Below are 14,086 nucleotides of genomic sequence, written 5' to 3' on the forward strand. Positions count from 1 at the left end.
AATGTTAATGGGAGACTTTAATGGAACTATTAAGAATTCTTTGGATAGGTCCAGGGAAAAAATACAGATGGCAAACTGCCAAAGTCATTTTTTTGAACTAATAAAACAAGAAACTCTGGAAGATGTATGGAGAAAGTTCAATCCTAATGTACGTGACTATACTTTTTTTCAGCAAGGCATAACTCCTTCTCAAGAATTGATATGTTTTGGACTACTAAAGATTTGCGACTTATTACAAATAAGATAGAGATTCATCCAAAAATAGGTGCAGACCATAATCCATTACTGTGGTTGGCTAAAGACAGGAAAAAAGTGAGGAAATGGAGATTAAACAAGGACTTACTGCAAAATACAGAAATAGTGGCCTCTCTTGAAAAAGAAACTAAAGCATTCTTCCAAATAAATGAAAATCAGGACGTTAAATATCAAACCGTGTGGGTCGCGGATAAAGCAGTAATGAGAGGAATTTTAATTACATTGAACAATAAAGATAGAAGGGATAAAGAAAAACAAATGGTGGCCTTACAAAAAGAAATTGGCAAAAAAGAAAGAGAATTGAGAAAAAGACCAGGAAATATTTTTTTTTGTGGGAGATTACAATATTACAGAATCAAGTGAGACATCTATTGAATAAGGAGATGGAATGGAACTTAAAAAGACTGCAGCAGAAATCTTTTGAGGGTGCTAACAAACCTGGGAAATATCTGGCGTGGCAAATGAAGAAAAAAAGGGAGAACAAATTTATTAATAAAATTATAGTTGGAGGTAAAGATATCGTGGATCAAGCAGGAATTAAAAGGGGATTTTACAAATACTATGCTAAACTATTCAAAGGCCAACAAGTAGATAAAGAGAAAATTGAAGCATACCTGCAGAGAATAAAAGTAAAGCCATTAACAGAAACTATGAAAAAAACTTTAAATGAACCAATTGAAAAAGTTGAAGTAGAAACAGCAATTACCTCATTAAAATTAGGTATGTAAATACCGGGTCCTGACGGTATTTCAGCAAAATTTTATAAAGTACTGGCAGACGTATTAGTTCCGAAACTCCAGAAACTGATGATCAATATCAGACAAGATGGGAAAGTGCCAAATACATGGAAGGAAGCAGTTGTTTCATGGATACCAAAGGAAGACAGAGATGCCACAAGTGTTAAAATCTATAGACCGATTTCATTGCTTAACAATGACTATAAAATCTTTGCTAGGATACTTGCAGAATGACTCAAACAGCACTTAAATATCTTTATTCAAGAGGAGCAAGCAGGCTTCCTCCCCAGAAGGCAAATAACAGATAACATCAGAACAGTAATAGACATTGTAGAATATTACGGAAAGCATCCAGAAAAAGAGGTAGCATTGTTTTTTGCTGATGCAGAGAAAGCTTTTAACAATCTTAATTGGGACTTTATGTTTGTGGTGATGGAGAAATTGAAATTGGGAGGTGATTTTATAAAAATGGTCAAGGCAATCTATACAGAACAACAAGCAAAACTTTGTGTAAATGTAGACTTGACAGAGCAAATGATAATTAGCAAAGGAACAAGACAAGGTTGTCCTCTATCTCCATTGCTATTCATAATGACGTTAGAGATTTTGCTGATGCAAGTTAAAGAGGACAAAAAAGTAGAGGGTCTGAAAGTGAAAGGTTTTTCTTATAAATATAGGGCATTTGCAGGTGATGTGATGTTCATTAATGAAAACCCATTACAAGTGATACCCTTGCTATTAAGTAAAATCAATGAGTATGGAGAGCTGGCGGGCTTCCATATAAATAAGGAAAAATCAAAAATTCTAAGCAAGAATCTGTCACTGAGCAAACAGAAAGAACTACAGAGTATAACTGGATGTGAAGTTACCTCAAAGGTAAAATATTTAGGAGTAGTGATTACGATGAAAAATATTGATTTGTACAAAAACAACTATGAAAAGCTTTGGTGTAAAATTGAAGAAGATAATGTTAAAGTGGAATAACTTGAATTTGTGCTGGGTAGGATTTCTGCAATCAAAATGAATGTTCTAACAAGAATTATGTTTCTTTTTCAAACAATTCCAATAGCGAAAGATAATAAACAATTAAATCATTGGCAAAAAAAGATTTCAGAATTTTTATGGGCGGGGAAAAAGCCAAGAATTAAAATGAAAATTCTGACAGATGCGAAAGAAAGGGGTGGTTTCCAGCTGCCTGATTTTAAGCTATATCATGATGCAATTTGTTTGGTATGGATTAAGGACTGGATAACCTTGCTTAACAGGAAATTATTGGCATTAGAAAGCCATGGGAATGTTTTTGGTTGGCATCCTTATATGTATTATGGAAAGGAGAAGATGGATGGACTTTTTTCACACCATTACATAAGAAGAAATCTGTTGAATACTTGGAAAAAATATACTAAATATGGTGATGAGAGAAAGCCATTATGGATTAAGCCATAAAGTTCTCCTTAGATCTACAGGAATACAAATGGTTATCATATAAACAACTGCTAAAAATACAGGGAGGCAAGGTGGAATTAAAACCGGCAGAAGAATTGCAGGACAAACTTAATTGGTACCAATTACAACAAATTAAAAATTTGGTGGAGCAAGATATGAGAAATACAGGAATAAGACAAGAGCAAACAGAACTGGGAAAAGTGCCATTGGGTGGGAATGAAAAATTGATTTCAAAGGTTTATAAGTTATTATTGAAATGGTCTACAGAAGATGAAGTAGTGAAAACTCAAATGATAAAATGGGCAATAAATATGAACAAAGAAATACAAATGGAGACATGGGAACACCTATGGAAGAACTCTATGAAATTATCGACGTGTTACAACATAAAAGAGAACTGTTTCAAAATGTTGTATAGATGGTATATGACACCTAAGAAACTAGCAAAAATGAATAATCAAATTTCAGATAGCTGTTGGAAATGTAAAAAACATGAAGGTTCTTTCTACCATATGTGGTGGACTTGCGATAAAGCAAAAAACTTTTGGCAAACTTTTGGTAACAAGAGACCTCTAAAATCTTCGGTTATGACATCAAGAGAGCACCAGATATCTTTCTGGTGGGATTACAAATTGAAAGTTTTCCGAAGCAAGATAGGACATTGTTGTGGTACTTGCTTTCAGCTGCAAGGACATTATATACGCAAATGTGGAAGCAAGATAAAATGCCAGAGAACTGGGACTGGATCTTAAAAGTGTCACACTGGAGTGAAATGGATAAACTTACTAGAATCTTAAAAGATTGCAATTCAGAAAATTTTAAGGATGATTGGAAGAAATTTCCAAAATATGTTGAAAAGCAATGGAAGTCAAGAGACACTTAGTGGTTTTTGACAATATTATCTGAACTTTTAAGGGGAAGGTAAAATGGTAACATGGATTTCTGATCTAATATATAACTTAGCAGAAGTTAGACTATGTGATAAATATAGGGTTAATTTTAATAATAATCAATATATAGTCTTGGTTTATGTTATAGTAAGGTAAACAGGAAGAGAAGATTCTATAAGCGTGAAGTTTACCTTTCTTTTCTTTTTAATTGTTTTAAGCACCGATGGAGGTCAAGAAATAGAGGGCTGGGGGGAGGTGGAAATTTTGTAATGTATTGATCAGTATTTTGAAATTTATATTTGATAAATGTTTTTCAATATGTTGCAAAAATATTAAAATTGGTTTTAAACAAAGAGTGCCTCTTGCCATGAACTGGGGCTGGGGAATGTATACTTTGTATATTTGCTTGTAACCTGTAGTAACCTCTGAGGATCCTGCTTGGCTGCTGTCTCCCTGTTCTCACATACTACATTATCGTATAGGCAACTCATCATGTATCTCTTCACCCTGGAGCTAGACACTATGAGCCTTTCAAGGCTGCGTTACCTAGTTCACAGAGACGCTCACAGCTTGCTTCAAGAAACTTGGGGGTAGGAATTACACATACTGGGGAGGGGATGGGGATTGGTGGGTTTTGGTGCTTTTGAACTATGTAATGGGTGGACCTCAGATATATTTACGTATTTTTAGGACCATAAGGCGCTCTGGACCATAGGACGCACCTTCCTCCTGGGGTGCAATCCACTGCCTCCGCCTTTGATCCCAGCGCTTCCCCCGCGCCTGCCTGGCTCCAGCTTCTTCCAGCAAGCTCTGGGATCGCTCCACGCTGCCCCCACCGCAAACCCAGCGCTTCGCGAGCGCCAGCTGTGGAGAAGGATCACTCCCTCCGCCCTCCGATCCCAGCACTTGCTTTAAGCATCAAAGCTGAAGCCAGGCAGACAGGCACGGAGGAAGCACCCGCCCCCTCCGCAAACCCAGCGCTTCGTGAGCGCCGGCTGTGGAGGGGGCAGCGTGCTTCCTCTGTGCCTGTCTGCCTGGCTCCAGCTCTGACGCTTACAGCAAGCGCCAGGATCGCTCCTTCCGCCCTCCGATCCCAGCGCTTGCTTTAAGCATCAGAGCTGAAGCCAGGCAGACAGGCATGGAGGAAGCACGCTGCCCCCTCCACAGCCGGCGCTTGCTGGAAGCGCTTGCTGGAAGAAGCTGGAGCCAGGCAGGCAGGCGTAGGGGAAGCGCCGGGATCAGAGGCGGAGGCAACGGATCGCCCCCCCGGAGGAAGGTACCTTCGCTCCATAAGACGCACACACTTTCCCCCCCACATTTTTTTTTTGGGGGGGAAGTGCGTCTTATGGTCCGAAAAATACGGTAAGTGGGCAAAGCCCTCTAGCTTTAGTTTTAGCAAGACACTGCCTGAATGTCATGTCTTGCATATCAGTAAACTCCTTTGATGAAACTAAGGTGTGTTGATTGGAGAAGAATGTGCAGTACTTGACACAGAGGACCAGGAGGGAGAGAAGCCTCAGCCAACAGAAGGAAGAGTAGCTCGGCTGTGCAATTGAGAGAGCCTGGCAAAGCAAGCTCTCCCCCCCTCTTTCCTCCACAAGGGAGGAACTTGAGCCAATGGAGAAAATAGAGGTTTTGGTCTGTATCTCCTGTGCTGTTGAGCAAGCCTGGCAAAGAAAGCAGTGATGCAGAAGGAAGCAAGAGAGAGGGAGAAGGAAGCAGACAACAGCCAGTTGCTTGGGGACCTGATAGATGCCCTCCAGGGACCTGATTCAGTCCCCGAGCTGCACGTTTGACACCCCTGTTCTAGAGGAAAATGAACTTTTCATTCATAGTTACATGAACTAGTGTTGACTTTCTTAGTAGTTACTACACTGACCTTAGCCAGAGACTGGAAAACACAAACAAAATCAGCAAAAAAGAAATTGTTTAAAAAGCTTTGGAAGACAATGAAATTGTGGGGGACAGCATATAAAAGGAGAGCTTCTAATGTCCAATCACTGAAAGAAAAGTTTACTAGCTACTTAATATACTTATGGCACAATATTAATTTCAGAATTTTAACAACTGAATTTTTAAGTTTATCTTTTACTATTAAAAAACTCTGAATATATATATGTAATAATTCTTCTGTCGTAGTGGCAAATCTGACCATCCTGATTGGTTGGGGCTCAGTAGGACTGTGGGGTATCAGCCTTTGGCCTGTCAAACTGTCAATTAAGACTACTTGTGTGCTATTGGTTCTGTTCGCTCCTCTCTCATGCCCGAGTGGCTGTTGCTAGCCAGCAAAGCTGGTTCTGTCAGTAAAACACAACCAACCATAGTTCAGGTAGTTACTGTGGGAACACACTATTGGCCCATGCCAGTCACTGTCTCTGGCCTCCCATTGGTTAACTTCCCTGCTCCCGCTTACTGGAATGTTCCCTGCCCCCAGGAATGTTGAACAAACTGCCAAAAGCAGTCTTCCCTCAGAGACAGCCACATCTCCAACTCTTCTCTGTGTCCTCTCTGTCAATCAGCCTCAGAAAGGGCTGCAGAGCTACTGTGGCCTCACAAAAGGCCTCCCAGCACATGCAGCCTCGAAGGGTCACAGAAATAGCCAGGAAGGCCAGGACCCACTGGGAGTGTTTTCTTAGAGCCTATGGCTGCCCTGGGAAGTGTTAGCCACAGGCTGTTCCTAGGCAACCCAGGCGGTTTTTATCAGGAAAGGAAGAGGCTTCAGGGGAATATAATGCCATACAGTCCACCCTCCAAATCAGTTATTTTCTTCAGGATGGGGAGAAAGATCTGTCTGGAATCCAGATGGCAGAGATCAGCTCCCCTTGAGGTGGGGGGAGGAAGTGAATGCCTTCACTTGGGTGGGTGGGAAGACAGCAAGGGGGGCACTCACCCAGAGGCCTTTAGTGATACCTTTCCAGGTTGGTGGGAAATGCCTGGAGATTCTGTGGTGGAGGTTGGGGATGGTGTATGAGTTAGGGTTTCAGAGTGGGGCCTGCCACACCCAGGTTCTTGCTATGGAAGCTGACTGGGTGATTTCGGACCAGTCACAGACTTCTATCCTAACCTGCCTCACAGGATTGTTGTTCAGATCACAGGGGGGAGAGGAGAATGATGTAGGCTGCTTTGGTTCTCCCCACAAACACAGTGGAGAAAGACTGCTTTTCCTATGTAGAGGCTGCAGGGAGGGGGGAAGGTGATAGAAAGCTGAACTCAGAAGGGCAGATAAAGCGAAGGAGATAGGGTTGCCAGCTCCAGGTTGGGAAATTCCTGGAGATTTAAGGGGTGGGGGCTGGAGAGGGTGGAGTTTGAGGAGAGATGGGAGCTAAGACAGGTACAATGCCATTTCCTCATAGGGAACCACTGTTGCCAATTTCCACGCGAGGGCTGGAGAGCACTCAGAATTATGACTGCTCTCCAGATGGCACGGATCAGCTCTCCTTGAGGTGCAGCGGGTGGGTGGGGGGAATGAATGCCTGCACTTGGGTGGTGGGAAGACAGCAAGGGTGGCCCAGAGCCTCCTTCTAGAGCCCATTGTATTTTTCTTCACAAGGAACCTTACTCCTAGGATGAAATAAAACAAAACATTAAAACATTAGGAACAGACAGCAGTAATAAACTTAATCAGGAAAGGAGCACAGAACAGAATGGCAGTGATAATTTAGTTAATACACAAATTAACTAGGACTACTCAAACACCTGCTGGTTCAGCTCACAGTCTGTTTACTGGTGACAAAGAGCCAATTATAGAAACAAAGAGAACACAGATCAGCCAGGCATTTCTAAAAAGTATGATTACTTGGTTTACGACACCTTTCATCTTGTAATTAGCTGACTAAGAACATAAGAACATAAGAGAAGCCATGTTAGATCAGGCCAATGGCCCATCCAGACCAACATTCTGTGTCACACAGCGGCCAAATATATATATATATATATACACACACACACACACATACACACTGTGGCTAATAGCCACTGATGGACCTCTGCTCCATATTTTTATCTAACCCCCTCTTGAAGGTGGCCATGCTTGTGGCCGCCACCACCTCCTGTGGCAGTGAATTCCACATGTTAATCACCCTTTGGGTGAAGAAGTACTTCCTTTTATCCGTTTTAACCTGTCTGCTCAGCAATTTCATCGAATGCCCACGAGTTCTCGTATTGTGAGAAAGGGAGAAAAGTACTTCTTTCTCTACTTTCTCCATCCCATGCATTATCTTGTAAACCTCTATCATGTCACCCCTCAGTCGACGTTTCTCCAAGCTAAAGAGCCCTAAGCGTTTCAACCTTTCTTCATAAGGAAGGTGTTCCAGCCCTTTAATCATTCTAGTTGCCCTTTTCTGAACTTTCTCCAATGCTATAATATCCTTTTTGAGGTGCGGCGACCAGAACTGCACACAGTACTCCAAATGAGACCGCACCATCGATTTATACAGGGGCATTATGATACTGGCTGATTTGTTTTCAATTCCCTTCCTAATAATTCCCAGCATGGCGTTGGCCTTTTTTATTGCAAACGCACACTGCCTTGACATTTTCAGTGAATTATCTACCACGACCCCAAGATCTCTCTCTTGGTCAGTCTCTGCCAGTTCACACCCCATCAACTTGTATTTGTAGCTGGGATTCTTGGCCCCAATGTGCATTACTTTGCACTTGGCCACATTGAACCGCATCTGCCACGTTGACGCCCACTCACCCAGCCTCAACAGATCCCTTTGGAGTTCCTCACTAGACCAGCAGTTTCAAATGTTTGGCCCATGGGCCAAATTGGCCCACCCAAGGCTTTAATCAGGCAGGCAGGGCTCTATTCTTCCCCTTCCCCCTCTGTCCTCACCCTTTGAAGCTCTGAAGCTCCTTCTTCCTTGTCTTTGCAGAGGCTAAAGCAGAAAACAAAGCTGCAAAGAAAATACAGAACAGATTTTCCATTCAGGTCTCTAGGCACATAGACCTGAATGGAAAATCCACTCTGTGTTTTCCTTGCAACTTTTTCTGTGCTGCAATGTGCTTCAATGGAGTGGAGCGCAGTGTAACTTCCCAGCGTTCCTACAGCCAGCTAAAGTTTCCTGGAGTTGTGTCCTTGCACATAAAGGGTTGATGCTTTTAGTCAGCTTTTTCTATGTTCAATGGATGTGAGAACTGGTGCCTAGTGAATACTCTAACTTGGGAACCCACAGCCAAAGGGGGATATTACACTGGAGAGCTATTGCCAATCTGATAGGCCCTGGGGGAGGGGGTGAAGAAGCTTGCAATGCCTTGCCATTTAATGTTTTCCCAGGCTGAGAGCATTTTATATTTTTAGTTTTATTTTTTTTAATTGCATTGCAAAATCCCACTATTTCCCCATCTTTCCATTTGTATTTTAAGTTAAAAAAATCTTTCTGTTTGTCTATGTCCTTTATAAAATTTATATCTCTACTGTCTGGCATTACATCTTAAGACATGCATGGTTCGACACAACAATGTCCCATTTGTGTCAGATCCTGCCCTCCTAACAAATGAGTTTGACACCCCTGGACTAGACTATCCATGATGCTTGATATTTATTAATTAAAATGTTTGCACCCTGCCTTTCTTTTTGGCTCAAGAAGGTTTTCAGGTAATAAGTGAAACATGATAGATTAAAGCCGGATAAAATGAAACCACCTAATAACTCCCCTTCCAGTGCCTTAGGCAGAAGGATCTTGCCTGCGGCAAGAAGACAGGGTGATTTTATCACAAGGATTATATTCTATCACAAGGAAATGAAACTTCATCACTGCAGCTACTGCATGGCTGTAAAGATGTTCGACTATTATTCAAGGTGGATGGTGGACAGATTGCTAGATTGGCCACTCAGTTCACATGTGATTGTAGCATGGTGCATTAATCTGTTGAATAGGTTCGCTGAGAACTTTGCAGTTTCCCTAACATTGACACAGACTAGGTTTAGTGAATGTTCATTTAAGGTGATAGAATATGAGCAGTGCCATTCCCTCTCCCATCCTGCTGCAGTCTTCCAACTCTTCCCTTCCCATATGTTTTTCCTTTGCAGAAGGCTGCCAGTCACCCAAGTGTAGCATTGGGGGGGGGGGGGCAGAAGCAAAGCAATCTCCTTAAGCTGATGGAAATCTCTTCCAGCAGCAGAAAATTACTGTGGGAACCCAAGACTCTGTTTTTCAGATATGAATAGAATGCTGCCCTGCTTTTTGTGCCTTTTTTTTTTTTTTTAAAGAAAAGTCAGTTCCTTGTGTACCTGACTTGGAAGAGTCAGTCTTCTTTTCCTATGCCATTGTAGTTTTATGGGAAATTTTCCAAGCTGAAGGAAAACTAGTTGAGAATCTTAATTATACTTACTTGCCTTGAGCCGCACCTGCTCTTAGTTTTACAAGATGACAAAAGTCCTTGTTGTTCAATAACTACAGGAAGGAAGACAAAGTAAAATAATTTAGGACTCTTAATAGGTGTACTCAAAAAGCTCAACAGTGCATTCATGGGATGCTCAAAACAAAACAAGCAGCAAGATGTCTTACAACCGTTAGGGGAGGAACAACAGACACATACAGCATAATTATAGCAGGAATTGTTGCAGGTATTGGGCCAGCTGGAGCTTTCTGAGAGGTTGCTGAACATGGCCATTAATGTGCTGGTCTGCTCTAATGCTTCAGCCCTCTTATGGTTAAAGCCCTGCTCCCTCCAGTTGAGTAAGTACAACTTTAACTTCCAGCCATTTGGTTCTTGTTCTAGATGAAGCTGACAATACAGAGATGTGTCTGACTAATTGCAGGATGGACCATGAGGAGGTGGAGGCCTACTGTTCCAGTGAATTTGGTAAGTTCATCCAGCTCCAAGAAACCTGGCTAGGCATAGTTTAGGCATTTTGCATGTTTTTGTTATCCACACATACAATTTCCCTTCCTGGCCTGGGGCCCTCTAAGCCATTGTTAAAAGGTACACACATGGAATCATTATCATGGCACTCACAACAGAAGTATCTCCTTTTCTAAAGTCTGGGCTAATTACAATTAATTCTATTGTATGCCTCACCATATAGAAGTGGATTTTAAATGACTGATTTTAGTTGGTTTTGAATGGACCTAGGAGCTACTATGCTGGGAGATGGGGGTACAGTGATTGAATATAGGCAAAGTTGCACATATCTTTTGCCTTTCTGTGCCTGGGACTGTTCTGGAAAATGCTGAGTAACTTTACACAGCCACCCTCTGAGCTGCTGTGGTATTCTCCTCAGGTCTAATATCTAGACTTCTGACATTTTATTGTGTAACATACCATCTGCGCAGGTCATATGTTGTAACTTTTTAAAAGGATGATAACATCCTTATTCTTTGTATTCAATTTAGATAATGTAGCATCTTAAATGTAGCTCACACTAAGCTATCTGGATGCATCAGGATGAAATAAATACGCCTTCATGCAGTAAATTTGTTAACTCTGTCCTTCTGCTTTACGTTTCATCCATAAGAGATACGTAACTTTCTCTCATGCTGAGAGAGAGGCATGTTTGTCCTTTACAACAGTAGATTTATTCTGCTTTTTATTTACGTAGCATGAATGCTATGCCTCCCTGTTGGGTTCAGCTATGGGTAGGGTCACATCTAGTGACTTAAGCCCTAGGTTTTTTGCAAGGATTGCAACTGATAAACTTGTCAGGTATGGGGAGCTTCTTATTTAATTCTCTTCCACTATACAATTCACAGTTTAGTGAGAATGAATGTTTTTATTCAGTAGCTGTTGGATTCATCTGGCCTCACATCATTACAAGATAAGGAACAGCAGCCCACTAGATTCCCTCCTTTTCTTTTTCAAAACAGTGGTGAATGGGATTGTTCATGATGTCAACGTGGTGCAGAAAGGGATGCGCTTGGTGGTGATGTTGGTAAACACCAATGGACTGTACAAAGTTAATCGTCTGTTCATCAACCCTGATGGCTTCTTCTTTCGCGTTCACATACTAGTTGTGGATGCCTTATATTGCAGCAGACCCTGTCCCGACTTCAAACTTGGTAACACCCTGTTTCCTTTTATCCTCTTTGTTCAGGTTACTAATGTGGGGGGAGGGGAGGAAGGGGGTGGTTTCCATGTAATTTACATGAAAGGACAAAAAGGTCCCCAAAATACTGAAAAGCCATTTCAGATATATGTATAATAGCATTTAGTTATCTAAAGAGGCTTAAAAATAATGCACAAAGGGATGGATCCAAAGTACAGAAAACAGAGCAAAACTCACGACAGCAAGAAAAGCTGCTTGGAGCCATTTCATGCCATGCTATCATTTGGCTACCGATTCATGCCATGCTATCATTTGGCAGCAAAGCACCACCTTATGGGATCCATCCCAAAGTATTTATTTCTTAGCTTTCTTTAAGTTGAATAAAGCTGTCTTCCTATAATGAGGCAGGTTATGACTTGAAGAAGATGAAGAAGAAGATATTGGCTTTATATCCCTCCCTCCACTCCGAAGGGTCTCAGAGCGGCTCACAAATCTCCTTTATCTTCCTCCCCCACAACAGACACCCTGTGAGGTGGGTGGGGCTGGAGAGGGCTCTCACAGCAGCGGCCCTTTCAAGGACAACCTCTGCCAGAGCTATGACTGACCCAAGGCCATGCTAGCAGGTGCAAGTGGAGGAGTGGGGAATCAAACGCGGTTCTCCCAGATAAGAGTCTGCACACTTAACCACTACGCCAAACTGGATCTCCACAACAACAATGTATATTTACAGGTGTAACACTGGGAACATATTCCTTTTGGATGAGTTCCATCAGTTTCTATTATGCAGCCAACACTACTTAGTAACATAATCTGTTGGAGGAGTCACATGACATGGAATATGTTGTTAGCAAGGGATCCCACAGCTAGGGAGACCGAGGAAACGGTGACTGCTGAAGGCATGGATAACAGGGCTCTTCTCCTAAAGGAACCATATTTTGTATCCCAGTCAAAACAATCCAAAGCTGTTTGTAGAGTTTTAGCAGACGTCAAGCACATGAGCCAAAGGCTTATAGTTGGATCACATCATATTAATAGTTGGATCACATCATATTTTATATTCCAGCTACTGACTGTTGCAACATTCTTTATTCATTTACATCCTGCCACTCTTCCCAATGGGGAACTAAAGGGGTTTATGTCATTGTCCTCTCCTCCATTTGTCCTCACATCAACCATGTCAGGTAGGTGAGGCTGAATGTTTACAACTGGCCTGTGGTACCCCACAAGCTTCCTTGGCAGAGTGGGGATTCAAACCTTGGCCTTCCAGAGCCTAGTCTGACATTCTAACCACTACACTACAGTGGCTTACTCAGGGGTACTTCTGTTTTGCAGGCAACAGATACATCGTGATGGGTAAAATCTACCATAGAAGACAGCAGTTATCAAGAGCTCTGCAGGAGCATCTAAGAGGGCATCTGAGACCTGGAGATGGGCTGCTTTGGAGTGGGAGTAGCTATGTGAAAAGATTTAACAAAAGGCGGGATCAGAAAGTTCAAGCAGCAGCTCACCAAACCTGCAGATGAGGATGCAGTGCAGCTACAGACCAAGCAGCTTGGGGGCTGTTCCGTCAGGGAAAAAATGGCCCCTTTCATCACAGTTTGATATACCTTCTCTATAAAAATAGTCTTCCAGTCCTGCTTAAAGGCAAAAAGTAAAAGGGTACAGAGGCACTTGTTTTCTTTGATTTGAACTGCTTAAATTTGATGCCCACAGAAATGCTGCAATAAACTAATTTGTATTTCAAGGCATACAGCTTTTATGCAGGAATTTCTTACTCTTAATGTAAACATTGATGGGCATCTACTCTTGCTATTATAGCAATATTTCTTTTAACCATATTACTTCTGGGGGATGAGCATTTAATCAAAAGCTGAATCTCTTAGCTTTTTGGCATGTTCTTGCAGAGTAAAATCAACATGTTATAGACAGTTCTTGCTGAACTCCTAGCCGAATATTGACATGATGAAATGTTATATTATATACCTCCTAATAAGCACATACGTATTTGTTTTTTATGTAGGGATACTAAGAGATCATACTGTGCATCTCTGCAATTACATTATTGAATAGATCCGTTCCTACTTCTTAAAACTGAAACTGAGACATCCAATTTAATAGGCTTCAGAACAAGACTCTTCTAATATGTTAAGTCTGAAAGCAACTATGATTTGTCATTCTGTAAAATAATCAAACCTTTATAATTAATGCAAGACAACAAATTTAGATGGTGTTTAAGAGGTTCAAATTCTGCTAAATGCTGCAGTAAAACTAAAAAGGCAAGTGTCCATGTTTACCAAACATACTATATTAATTTTTAGAGTTCACGGTCTACATTAATTTATATGGATGTTGCTTCTTTAGAACTGCAAGCATTTGCAACTGGGGGGGAAAACATTTCTTTTCCTTTTTGCTTATTCAGAGGAATCACTCTGACTTGGTGTTTCAGCTTTTGACCACACAATAAACTTGCATATTCCGAGTTATCCTCAATTTTAAATATAATTATTCCCTGCTATGCAGTACAGTAAGTAGCATAGCTCTTTCTCCAGAGTAAGTATCTTTGGCAAACAAGTTCTTCATCTAGTGATTGCACTTAAAACATGAACTGAATATGCAAATATGTCTGCTTGCTGGCCAGTTTCATTAGCAGATTGCTTAGAAAAACAAATCATTCAAAGATTTGAGGTTTTAAACAAATCTTTGACTAAAAGTGCCATTTATATATGGGTAATGAATAAAGTGAGAACTAGGTATACATACTAAAGGTT

General features: G+C 41.3%; 1 protein-coding gene across 4 annotated transcripts in view; it reads left to right on the plus strand.

The window, feature by feature from the left end:
• Positions 1 to 13,801, plus strand: part of C13H17orf58 (chromosome 13 C17orf58 homolog) — a 50,046-nt gene extending 36,245 nt beyond the window's left edge. For 3 of the 4 annotated variants that reach the window (XM_060253468.1, XM_060253467.1, XM_060253465.1), the window contains 3 exons: positions 10,055 to 10,138; positions 11,140 to 11,331; positions 12,651 to 13,801. In XM_060253468.1, coding sequence (XP_060109451.1) covers positions 10,075 to 10,138; positions 11,140 to 11,331; positions 12,651 to 12,841 — 447 coding nt within the window. In that variant the 5' untranslated portion in view covers positions 10,055 to 10,074 and the 3' untranslated portion in view covers positions 12,842 to 13,801. The remainder of the gene's footprint in view (positions 1 to 10,054; positions 10,139 to 11,139; positions 11,332 to 12,650) is intronic. The other variant, XM_060253466.1, reaches the window with a different exon arrangement.
• The last annotated feature ends 285 nt before the right edge of the window (positions 13,802 to 14,086 follow it).

Source organism: Heteronotia binoei, chromosome 13, assembly GCF_032191835.1.
Source record: "Heteronotia binoei isolate CCM8104 ecotype False Entrance Well chromosome 13, APGP_CSIRO_Hbin_v1, whole genome shotgun sequence".
In the NCBI taxonomy this organism is placed as follows: domain Eukaryota; kingdom Metazoa; phylum Chordata; class Lepidosauria; order Squamata; family Gekkonidae; genus Heteronotia; species Heteronotia binoei.